The 12,772-nt window shown below is 37.0% G+C and overlaps 1 protein-coding gene and 1 pseudogene across 1 annotated transcript; both read left to right on the top strand.

Annotated features, from left to right (window-relative positions):
* The first annotated feature begins 1,506 nt into the window (after positions 1 to 1,506).
* Positions 1,507 to 9,325, top strand: LOC106940744 (migration and invasion enhancer 1-like; annotated as a pseudogene).
* selenow2a (selenoprotein W, 2a) lies at positions 7,845 to 9,323 on the top strand. Its single transcript, XM_015023561.1, has 4 exons — positions 7,845 to 7,966; positions 8,174 to 8,271; positions 8,400 to 8,476; positions 8,560 to 9,323. The coding sequence occupies exons 1-4, from the start codon at positions 7,938 to 7,940 to the stop codon at positions 8,641 to 8,643; spliced, it is 288 nt and encodes a 95-aa protein (XP_014879047.1). The 5' UTR covers positions 7,845 to 7,937; the 3' UTR covers positions 8,644 to 9,323.
* Positions 9,326 to 12,772: the final 3,447 nt, after the last annotated feature.

The following is a 12,772-nucleotide window of genomic DNA, read 5'->3' as shown; positions in this document are numbered from 1 at the left end:
GAGGCTCGATTGTATCAAATCGAGATAGGAATAATGGAAATTTGGACTCTCTGAGGTAAAAAAAAAAATAAAACTAAAACAAAATCCCTTTTTTGTTATGTGATACGATGAAGTCCAAAACATTTGCCTCATTGTGCAGTTTGTCTCATAAATGCTTTACTGAAGGCCAAAGCTCCGGTATCAACTTGGATAATGTGTCAGTGCTGCAGGAAGGACTGGAACTGGGATGATATGATATGGGGCCTTTCATGGAAACCAGTTTATATTTATTGCTCAGATGTTTGCAATAGGACAAGAACTCCGTGGCTGAACTGCCCCTCTCTGCAGCCTTGCAGACATTTGCACCATGCAAAACAGTGCAGAATACTCCCTAACTTGACATGAGAGAGAGCACAACACACTAGGGCATTTTGAAATTGTTAACAGCTTGAGATAATGTCATACTATATACAGTCTGCTTGCATTCTATAGCACAATGACCCTATTCACACAGCCAGACCAACAACAGGATGCCTTAGATCAATATCATGAGCTACGCACTAGAAGTCAAAAGACCTAATACATTTGAGAATCTTTTGCATGTCTTGAAAATCAATGTTCACACATGCTTTTCACTCAGACTGATAAGCTTTATTCATTTTGCGAAAAGGTAAAACCTTCTGTGTGAACCTCATAGAAACACAGAAACCCCAAAGGATGTGCAAAAGGGATTATAATAAAAGGCAGATCTACAAAGTATTGGCCTCTTCCACTTCATACATCATACTTTATTTTGTTTTGTCTCATAAAACTGAACACGCTGGGAACTGGTTGTTACACCACAATGTTGTAATGGTTTAGTACAGGGGTCTGCAATCTGAAGCTCCAGAGCCATAATCAATCAATCAATCAATCAATCAAGTTTATTTGTACAGCATATTTGAGGAACAAGGTAGTTCAAAGTGCTTTACATCATAAAAACACAAAAATACAAAGTAATAAAATACACCAAGCACCAGTGGTTATTTGGTCTTTATGCATCAATCTTAATAACAGTTGAGCAAACTATAATGTTTGTAAATACAAACCAAATGAGCTTTAGCGGGAATTCAGCTTTTTTTGTTAAATAATTGCATTAAATTTCTAAACAGACTGTTTGTACCAGCAATATTCTTTCAGGTCTATTTTCAGAAACTATTTTCTTTTTGCAATTTTTTATTTTAAAACATACTTAAATTTAATCAAAAAATATAAGTTGTCTTTTTTTGTTTTTTCTTCAAATGATCACGCAACTTTTTTTCTAATTATCCGAACAGTAGTTATGAATAAAAAAAACAAAACAAGAGTTATTCGGGAACAAAATATACTTTTTGTGAATAGAAGATAAATAGATGTTTTGTTTGCTTCAGATTTGTCGGATTATTAATAATTAACATTAACTCACAAAAATAAATCCATAGTTCTTTAAATAAAACGACTCTTCCGGGTATCTTACGCATACGTAGCTCTACAGAAAGTCCGCCCCTCCCACTAACTCAGCGTTACAAGCGCCTGTCTTGCAGAAGGTTGTAGTGCTGAGTGGAGGAAGCACAGCGTGAGGAACGTCAAAAATGGGGGCGAAAATTAAAGTCGAATACTGGTAATTCTCTGTTTTTGGTGCTTTTCTCCTGTGCTATTATTCAACATTTGCATCCTGTGTTATCGCTGTGAGTCTAATTTTTTGGTGTTGTGGTGTTGTTTACCAGCCGATAGCCTTGTTAGTAAAAAAAAAAAAAAAAACCTGCAAGTTTCTGCTCCGCTTCTGTTTGCGTTTAGCTTGAAATCCATGTGTTGTTTGTTCCCTGTAGCGGTGGATGAGGTTACAGACCTCGCTATGCGAGGCTCGCCCAATCCATTCAGGGCAAGTTTCCCGATGCGGAGGTGACAGGCTTTGTGGGAAGGAGAGGTAAAACACAAGTCATGCTGACGAGTCAAACTATTTCTTGTGGTTTCCTTGCTGCTTTTCAACACAGGATTCTTTAAAGTGCTTCCTCTTTTTCTACTGAAATTACAGGCAGCTTCGAAGTTGAAATAAACGAGCAGCTGGTCTTTTCCAAGCTTGAGTCGGGTGGCTTCCCATCTGAGGATGACGTGAGTATCCTGCACCAATTCAGTTTCCTTTCAATCCAGAGCAGCCTGGTTTGTGCTATATATTTATTTTTCCCCCCTATTGTAGATTTTGGCTGCAGTTCATGCTGCCTATGATGGAAAACCTGTGCAGAAGATCACCAAGAAGCACTAGTGGTCTGTAGCATCAGCAGCATGATGGAGGGCGCCTCCCTGCCCAGCTCCATCCGCCCGGATGAAGCAGTCTGACCACACTCTGCGTCAGCTGGCTCCTCTCTCTTCTCCTATTTGATTCTTCAGGCTGTTAATGATTGCTGTAACTTAAAATCATAAAGGTCACAGTATGACGAATGCCTTCCTGGAGGTTCATTCATAGGAACAGAGATAAGGAGAAGTTGTCACAGATGGGAATAAGGGAGCGCGCGCACGTCTGCCTCTATAGCTGGCATTTTTCTAAGCCTTCGGTGTCTGAATCTTTTGTTTCCTTTTTTCGCATGCGGGTTGGAATTTATATTGAACGTAAAAGATCTTGATGGGTGAAATGAATAAATAGGAAAAGAAACTACTTTTCCTGTGCAGAGTCTTTGCACAACTTTGTTGAGCAATTTTAATCTTGTCGTTTCCTCAGAGCTAGTCTTCGCTTTTGGGTGTAAGTTGTGGTTCTGTGGCTTGAATAGCTTTAAGCAAGATTGTTTTTAATTTGTTCCAAAACATCGATATTCACATCCACAAATACTGGAGACGTATTCAGCTGCGTACCTGAGAACTATCATTATTAATGTAACGGGATTTCTTTTCTCATTTTCCACTTCAAACTGCAGATTCTTATTAAAGCAAATCCTTGTTAAAGACAGCAGTTGTCATCTCTTCTTTAATGCAATGTTTTGGCTGCACCCAAACCAGTTTTTCTTAGCATTCCCACCTCGACGTGTTTGTTGCTCGAGCCACTCCTTTGGGCGTCTTCCTGTCTTAATCCCTCGGCTGCTAATGTTCTGGTCGTTCCTCTGCAACAGGTTATGTTTTGCATAAACTGACTACATGACGACGGCTGCTGAAAATCCCCCGCGCTGGACACACCTTTCCATATTCTGTTGGAAACTGCTTGTGATTTTACCTGTAAAACGTTTACAATCTTTTCAACAAGTCTGTTCATTTCAAAAGACAAGAGCCAGATGCTGGTGTGCATATATTTCTATTTTTTACTTTATTTGTATTCATTTTTATGCATACAAGTACAATCAAACATGAGGGCTAGGGCAGGAACAGACATTCATACTGATGACCGTTACAATTTTACAGACATTTCACTGAATGTCGTCACAAAAATAAAAACGAGGAAAACTCCCAGGCGTCTGTCAGAGTGGAATCATAAGAATGAACTGTTGCATGCCTTTGGCTATAAAACGATCCCATTTTTCCCAAAGTCTCTCTCCTTTCTCCTTCCGGAGATGTAAAAGTCAACATTTCCATATTATGGATCAGGTTTATAATAGTCACAAGAAACAGTAGGGGGTCTAGGTTGGAGCCAACATTCAGTAATCGCCTTCTTACTTGCGATCATAAATATCTTCAACAGGTACGTGTACTCAGAGGCACATAGCAGGAAATGAAAAGACTAAAGTTATGCCCAGAATTTCATAGATTACTCGATTAACGTCAATCCAGACAGTCCCAAAAGATGGAGACCACACCGCATTCCCTCCAGCAACAGGACTGCTAACCGCCCAGCCTCAGTCTCTGCTGTGGCGTAATTAAAAATCTGATTAGATTTAGAAATGTATGTATTTCTTAATCACATGGAGAGCTAACTCATGGCTTTAGTAGAAGTAGTTATGCTTTGTGTTTCCACTAAGGGGCGCCAAATCAAAGAGGACTTGGTTCTTCACTGCAGCCTTCCCTCTATCCAGAAGTGAAATTTAGTCTGTTTTGAAAGAACCGGTAAATCACAAGTCATGCTGACGAATGAAACTATTTGAAGCGTTCATCTTGATATTCACATGAGGCTTTCTGGCTGCGTTTCAAACTAAGATTCCTTAAATTGCTTCCTTTTTTTCATCTTCAAAAATTGCAGCCAGAAGAACTACTGCAGAGCCGGAAAGTTGTCTGTAGTTTGCCAATGTTTTGTGCCTTGTGGTAGTTTTACACCAGGAACGAACAAACGTTGATAAACTGAGATTTAATGTGATAGAGTTCACAGATTGAGTTCATGGAAATCAGTCTTTCTAACACATGTCTCTGGATGTAAACTCTTCTGTTTGTAGTTTTTATTTCCATCCATTTTCCCATCAACGGTAACCAGGGATCCGGTTCCTGCTTTAGAAAACGTTCCTGAAACATGACACTGCCACCACCTTTTTCAACATCAGAATGGGTTGTTCATAGCCTGGTAAAAATAAAAAACAGCCTTTTGTACTAAACTGTCCTTCACACTCTCTGCTATTGAGAAAAGATTCCCTCCTGAAGACATGGACAATGTTGAGATTTAAAATTTTACCGAATTGATAACGTTTGCCTTTGACGTATGTATAGGGAATTGGTGGTTTTTGCACAACTCAGTGCCATGATGAAAGCAAAACCTTGAATCCATCAGCATCTTTAGGAACAATTTACTTTGTAGTGTAGAGTGAAATTTGTTAAACAGGTTTTAACGCCAAAACCAGTGCTGACCAAAAAAAAAACACAAAGCAACACTGAAGTTTTTCCAAAAAACAGGCAGTTCATTCCAAACACTTTTAGGAAAGTGTCCTGACTGAAACTGACTGATGAGGCAAAAACACATCCTGTTACATCTGCCACACGATTAACACAACATTTAAAAACAGAAACATGAGGCCAACTGTCAAACATGGTGCTAGTAGTGTGATGGTCTACGTCCCACTGTCTGACCGGATGTTTTATCGTCCATGGCTGCACGCACTTTTGAGTGCGTACTAGAGTAAAAATTATTACCAAGCACTGGTCAGGTAAAATCACTCAATCAGGTTTATTTATGAATTGTGCACAACTCAGAGCTCGTAGGGCAATCAGTAATGAAGCAGATCTGGATGAAAAGCTCTGCCAGGCAGAGGCAACACATAGGTTTTATAGCAAGGAGATAAAGGAATTCAAAACATGGGTGAGACAGTCTGGCTCTGATGCAGCTGCGGGAAACAACTTCCAACCTTTTTCATGAAACCCAAATAGCTCTTTTTGGTGAGCGTTCACAAGCATTTCATATAACATGATCAGCAGATGTTAACATAGTAATTTTCCACCACAATTATCTGAGTGCATTTTACAAAATATGCATCTCTGAGACCCAGGCATCAAGCGGACAGTAGGAGAAACGTCCTATGCTAATTTGCAAACTCATTTTCATTTTGGGTTAAATCAAGATCATGAATGTTCTTAAAGGGCCGGTCCCTGATAAAACCCATATAATATAAAATTATATGGGTTTTAAAATATTAATAAATACCTGTCTCTGCATTTTAAAAATTTAACAACTTTTCGTATTGTTCAGTCCCTTCAGGATTTTGCGACTGAGTTTGTGATTTGTTTTTTTGCAATTAAAATCACCAATTTTGCAGAGCTAATTTAGAAATAGTTTCACAAAATTTTGTGATATTTGTGTTTATGTATGATGTTAATTGTGACTTTGTTGATCATCATATCGATCACGGACAAACTTATAACTAGAAATTAAATTAGACTGAGGAAGTATTATTGTAAAAGTACAAAATACTGCCATCTACCAGTGGGAGTTAGTGGTCAGTTAAACCCAATTTTTGCAGAAAATTTGTAATAAACTTACAGTTATACATTTGGTGTGAAAAAATGTGGGAATTTAGTTTAATCAGAAAAAAACTGGATGGACTGTTTGATGTAATTTAGGGTCTGGAGTCTTGAGGGCCACACAAAAAGCTGAAGCGGACCAGATTTGGCCCCTGGGCCTTGAGTTTGCCACATGTGTCCTAAGCCTTTATTCATTCACAGCAATACAAAAGATTCACTGAGAATCTAACAGAAAATACTGATAGAAGTTGGACCAAGTTTGTCCAGATAGATTTTATTCTTTCAATAAACAAAATAATGATTTTAAAACTGCGTTTTGTGCAGTTTTTAAATGTTTCAAATCAAATTTGTGTGAGTTGAAACATTTAGGCCTGACAAAACAAACAAAAAACAAATAGGGGACACTTGTAAAGAAAAAAGCAAATACTTTTTCACACCACAAGACTAAAGCACAAATAGTTTGTAATTTTTCAAATGTATGTTCAGCTATAAAACTAAAACACTTTTAAAAGAGTTAGTCTAAACACAGTAGTTCCTCTGCCGTCGTAGTTTTATTCTGTACATCTCTGTAATGTTATATGTAGGGCATTTTTCATTGTCAAATGTTTTGCTAGAGCTTCTCTTTTTGTCATATGATATGAGGAAGTCCAAAACAGTTCGCCTCATTGTGTAATTTCTAACGTACAGCTTCACAATTGTGCTTCGCTGGAGGCCAAAGATTTGGTATCAATTTGGATAATGTGTCAGGAACTCTGGTTTTTCATTTGATACTTTAAGGCACTTTGAATTTATTTCTCAGACACATGTTTGGGGTAATGTTTGCAGTAGGATAAAATCTCCATGGCTGGACTGTCCCTCTCTACAACCTTATGGAGATTTGCAGCATGCAAAACAGTGGGTTGAAAAATGTGCAAATACACCAGGAAGCTTCAGATGCCCTGACAGATACAATGTTGCATGATTACTAACATGACGTGAGAGTTTTTCCTACTGTCTGTAGGAAAAACTTTTTTTTTGTTACTTTTAAAATGTATCTGTTGCATTTCATTATAAGTTAACAGCTTGAAATAATATATATATTATATAGTACTATGATATTATATACTGTAGGTTTGTCTTAAAGAAGGACAATGGCCCTATTCACACAACAAAGCCAACAACAGAATGGCTTTGATCAATATCATGTGGTAAGCACCGGTAGTAGAAAGACCTAATCCATTTGAGAATCTGTTGCATGTCTTGAAAATCAAGACATGCAACATGTGTCATAAGCATTTATGACACATGCTTATCATAAAAACTGATAAGCTTGAGTCATTTTGTAAAGAGGATTAGGCAAAACCTTCTATCTAAAAATGTGTGCACCTCGAAGAAACATAGAAACCCCAAAGGACTTGCAAATGTGATTATAGCAAAAGGTGGATTTGCAAAGTAAACAGATGTTTGTAAATACAGATATAAAAATAGAGCTGTGCTTCAGCAGTGACGCAGCTTTATCATGAAATAGTTGCACTAAATTTCCACAACAGATTGACTCAGTGCCAGCATTATTTTTCTTAGATCTATTTTCTTGTTCTTAGGTTGAAAACTACATTCTATTTGCAATACTTTCATGTTTTTCTTTATTTCAAACCCTAAAAATAAGAACAAAACCTGGTAATTTCATAATATTTATTAACATTAAAAGTTTTCTTTTCTTTTCTTTTTTCAAAAGGCAGTGTAACTTTTTCTAACTATACGAACCACTGTTCGTATAGTTAGAAAAAGTTACATAAAGTTAATCCTTTATGGTTTTGCATAAAGGATTAAGCACAAGTTATTCAGAAAAAAACTATTATAACATAGTGAAGAACAACTAAATCCCTGTTTTATTTATACCGTGTAAATGATTTGTCGAAATATGTATAACTGACACTTATAAAACGATTCTTTCGGGTTTGATACGCATACGTCAATCCATTACGTAAAATAAGCCCCGCCCCTCTTGCTAGCAACATTATACAAACGCCCTGGGTAGAAGCCTGGGTTGAAGCTAGTAGCACCGAGTAGCTACGCATATAGCTTGAGAAACGTCGAAAATGGGGGTGGAAATCCAAGTCGAATACTGGTAATTCTTCTTTTTGGTGCCATTTTCCATATCTCCAACTTTATTATTTCAACATTTGTATCTTGCATTATTCCTTTGAGTCTAATTTAATGCGGAGTTGTGGTGTTTGTTTACCAGCTGTTAGCATTGCCGGTCCACAGCTACAAGTTTCTGCTCCGCTTCTGTTTGTTTTTAGTTTAATCTCCATGTTTTCTCTGTTTCCTGTAGCGGTGGATGAGGTTACGAACCCCGCTATCGGGAGCTCGCCAGTGTCGCTAAAGGCGAGTTTCCCGATGCGGTGGTGTCGGGCTTTGTGGGAAGGACAGGTAAATCAAGTCATGCTGACGAATGAAACTATTTGAAGCATTCATATTGATGTTTCCTCGTGGTTTTCTGGCTGGCTGGCTTTCAAGCCTCTTTAAAGTTCCTCTTTTTTTTTCTTATGAAATTACAGGCAGCTTCGAAATAGTAATAAACGGGCAGCTCATCTTTTCCAAGCTTGAGTCAGGTGGATTCCCATATGAGGATGACGTGAGTATCCTCCACACATTCAGTCTGCTCTGAACCCAGAGCAGCCTGGTTTATGCTATATATTTATTTTCCCCCTGCTGTAGATTATCAATGCAGTCCAGGATGCTTATGATGGGAAACCCGTGCAGAAGATCACCAAAAGCCGCCCTCCGTGCGTCATCTTGTAGCTCTCCTTCTGATCTGCTGTCAGCAGCATGATGGAGGGCGCCCCCCTGCCCAGCTCCATCCGGCCCGGATGAAGCAGTCTGACCACACGCTGCGTCAGCTGGCTCCTCTCTCTTCTCCTATTTGATCCTTCAGGCTGTTAATGATTGCTGTAACCTAAAATCATAAAGGTCACAGTATGACGAATGCCTTCCTGGAGGTTCATTCATAGGAACAGAGATAAGGAGAAGTTGTCACAGACGGGAATAAGGGAGCACGCGCACGTCTGCCTCTATAGCTGGCATTTTAAATGCCAGCTATAAAAAAATATATTTTTTTTATTTTATTGCATGCAGCTAGGGATTTATGTTAAACACAAAATATTTTGAAGGGTGAAACGAGTGAATAGGAAGAGAAACTACTGATGTCTTTCCACAGCTGTTGAGCAATTTTATTTTCATTTCCTCAGAGCTATTCTTCGCTTTTCGGAATGAGGTGTGGTTCTGTGGCTTTAAGCTTTTAAAGTGAGCATGAACCAAGTAAATTTTTCACCTGTTCTAAAACATATATTCAATTTAAACTCTTACATACTGCATTCAGCTGCTTAACTGAGAACCATCATTTGTTGTTGTAATAAGATTTCTCATTTTCCACTTCGGTTGATATTGAAACTGCAGAATTTTAATAAAGTAAATCCTTGTTATATACAGTCATCTCTTCTTCTCTACACCCACACCAGTTATTCGTAGCATTCCCACCTCGGCATGTTATTTGCTCGTGATGCTCCTTTGGGAGGCTTCATATCCCCTCGGCTTCTGTTCTGGTAGAACAGGCCGTTCCTGGGCAACAGGTTATGTTTTGCATAAACAGATGACATGACGACGGCTACTCAAAATCTTTCATTTTCAAACTTCTGTGTCGGACACACCTTTAAATGTTATGATTGAATCTGTTTGTGGCTTTATCTGTTAAACATTTACAGTGCTACCATCATTTCAAAAGGAAAATCTTCTGAAACCAGAGCAAAATGCAGATAAATGCATACAAATTTTAATCTTCTCCTCATGGAGAGTTAGATTATTTCATTAGTAAAATAAAGCTAAGCTGTGTGTTTGCGCTAAGGGGCGCCAAAGGCAAAGAGGTGGAGCATAGAAGATAAAATTAGTCTTTGTGGGAAGGACAGTTAACAGTCATGCTGATGAATGAAACAATTTGAAGCATCGATCTTGAGATTCTCGTTTTCTACTCTTTCAAGCCAAGATTATTTAAATGTTTCCTCTTTTTCTTCGTTTGTAATCGCAGGTGGAAGAACCGAAGCTAAAACGTTGCCAACATTGTGTTCATTGTAGTTTTACGCAGTGAATATTTTTAATCTCTTTAAAATCTCAAACTTCAATAAACTGAGGTTTAATGTGGTGGATTTCATATTCTGTCACTCTGGAAGGTCTAATTAGGAATTAATTTCATTTAATTCTCGATTCATTAAATTGAATTTTGGGTTTTCAATTTTTAAATTGATGGTTTTTATTTGTTTATTTAAAATATAAAAGTATATAACACATACCTTCATATTCATATAAAAGGCATACGCTCCACCTCCCATGTGATTTTTTTTTCTTACCTAACTGAACAGGACAAAATATGTACACAAGGTGAAAAGAAAATAGAGATGCACTTATACATACATAAATATTAATTTATGTTTGTATATTTTTATACTTGCAGATCAAACAGATCGCCAGAAGATGGCGGTGTTTACTTCCACCCTGTTAACTGATAGGCGTTAAACTTGGGATTTTACCAAACAGCAGGTTTATTGATGATTAAGTCATTTTTTCAAAGTGTTGAGGAATCTTGCAGTTGATCATTCAATGTTAAACTGAATGATAAATCGTTGACATTACATGGTTTTTACTCTGATTCCACGTGGAAATGAAAATATATTGCTCATTGTCCAAGTTCATTCTCTCGATTTAGTGTTGTTCCAGATGATCAGATACATTTTAACATCAGGCATAGCTAACTTGGGTAATACCATATGTGTAAGTGAAAAAGATTTTTATTTTTATTTTTTATTTAAAAAAAAACCCTTCTTATATCATTATTTGGTTAGATTTTTCTTCCCACTTCATTAAGTCCAGACTAATAGAAGAAAGAAATCAGTTAAACAGAACCTGGCTGACAACATGAAGTAGGAAAGAAAGAAAAAAGCAAATGATGGTCCTGATCTAAAAAATAAATAAAGTAAGAACAAAATGAGAACTGAGTTAGTTAAACCTTTGTCAGTCTGGAAAAGACTTTTCTTCCAAGTGTTTTGTACTTCACTGAAGCTCAATGTGAAGTAAAATATGCAAATATAGAAAACATGGAGCAGTGGCGAATCCTCCCAGGGGCAACTCACCTGCCAGAATTACCCCAAGAGTTCAATGGCATCACATGGGTAATAGGGCAAACACTTAATGTAGCTTTGCATTATTTATATTGACGTCAATTGTGCCTGAAAGAACTAAAAGGATTTTGTTTTGTTTTGTTAGCCAATCTGGCTTTTTCCCCTTCCATTCTTTTCCACCTTGCTGCAAATAAAAACAAATTAATATTAAGACAGTAATAATAATAAAAACAACAAGACAGCTGAAAGATCATAAGTATGAAAACTTTATTTCTGTTTATTTAAAAAATAAAATTAAGCTTTAGCTTGCACTCCTAAGAAATTAAAACTGTTGCTTTGTTTTCAGGAGCGTTTTGTGTTGATGCTCATGATAAAAACATATTTAAAAAAATATAAACAAACTATGACATGTATAAATTATCATTTTCGAAGTAAAAAAAGATTAAATTTTATATCGATGTAATAAAGGTTTAGCTGAATTAAAATGAATGAACGGCGGCCCTCGCTGTGTTGCCCTTTTGCTGTAGGTGGGTCTTTGATTCTGGCTCTTAGTGATAACTCACACCAGTCTGCTTGCTGAGGAGCTGATAGAGCTCATATTTACATCTTTTCCCATAAAATAACTGAATGTTTTTAAACAGCGGTGTTAAACTCGTCTTCGTTTTGAGCCAAATCAAGATCCTGAATGCTCTTAAAGGGCCGGTTGTGCCAGAATGTATTGATAAAACCTGATCACAAACTGTTAAAATATCAATGAGTTCTTAAAATTAAATAATCTTATTTAGCATCTTTTAAGTTCCTCCAGAATTTTGTGACTTTTTGTGATTATTTTGCAATAAAAATAAAAGTGTTTGTGATATTAATTTGGAAATATTTGCAATTATTTGCAACTTTTTATATAGATCATGGACTATAATCTGATATCAATTAAGGCTGAAGCAGCTGTTTAGTTCAAGTAAGAAAGTATTTGGCAATTTTTGAGATAAATCTGCAATAAACTCCCAATTATGCATTAGAACAGAAATGTGCGGGGATTTGTTGATTTTGTGTGAATTTCCACGATAATTCTGGAGGGACTGACTGATGTAATTTGGCAGCAAAGAGATAAAAACTGCATTGATTTGACTGATAACATAATATGTAAGCACATTTAGTGTTTAGTCTAAACACTAAATATGCTTAGACTAAAAGCACATTTAGCCACATAAAAAGCTACGGCGGGCCGGATTTGGCCCACGGGCCTCGAGTTTGACACATTAAAAAAAAAAAACCTTTATATACTACTTATGTTTATTTTTGTTAAGCTACATATTTCATTCATATTCAAAATTCTTTGCAGTAAATTCATAAAGTTTATGAAGTGAAGTTCAAAAACTCTTCTTTGGCTTGAGCCGTTGGGTCATTTTTGAGGTTTTTAAAAAGACTTAAAGGTCAGTTTACACTCTGTCCACATAACCGGTGTTTCTTTTCATTCACTTTATAACTGTGCAGCAGTGAAACCTTTTTAAATATGAAGATGTGTGAAAACTGGGAGTGTCTGTGCTGTGTGAGTGAAGCCACATGGCCGCCACAGATAGCTTCTACGAGGTGTGATAACGCGCTCCTACCACAGAGGGTCTAAAACTGGGCCCCACTGTGTTTCCTCAGCATGGATAACATTAATAAACTCGGTTGACTTTATTAGATTGTACGCTGGATACGCTTCAAGAATCACTTTGTTCCTTTATATTTTCCATTTATAATAGTTCTTCTGTAATGTGGGT

This window comes from Poecilia latipinna, unplaced genomic scaffold, assembly GCF_001443285.1.
Source record: "Poecilia latipinna isolate Pla-1442-1.1 unplaced genomic scaffold, P_latipinna-1.0 Scaffold3342, whole genome shotgun sequence".
NCBI lineage: Eukaryota > Metazoa > Chordata > Actinopteri > Cyprinodontiformes > Poeciliidae > Poecilia > Poecilia latipinna.
This window is presented reverse-complemented; position numbering and strand designations above follow the sequence as displayed.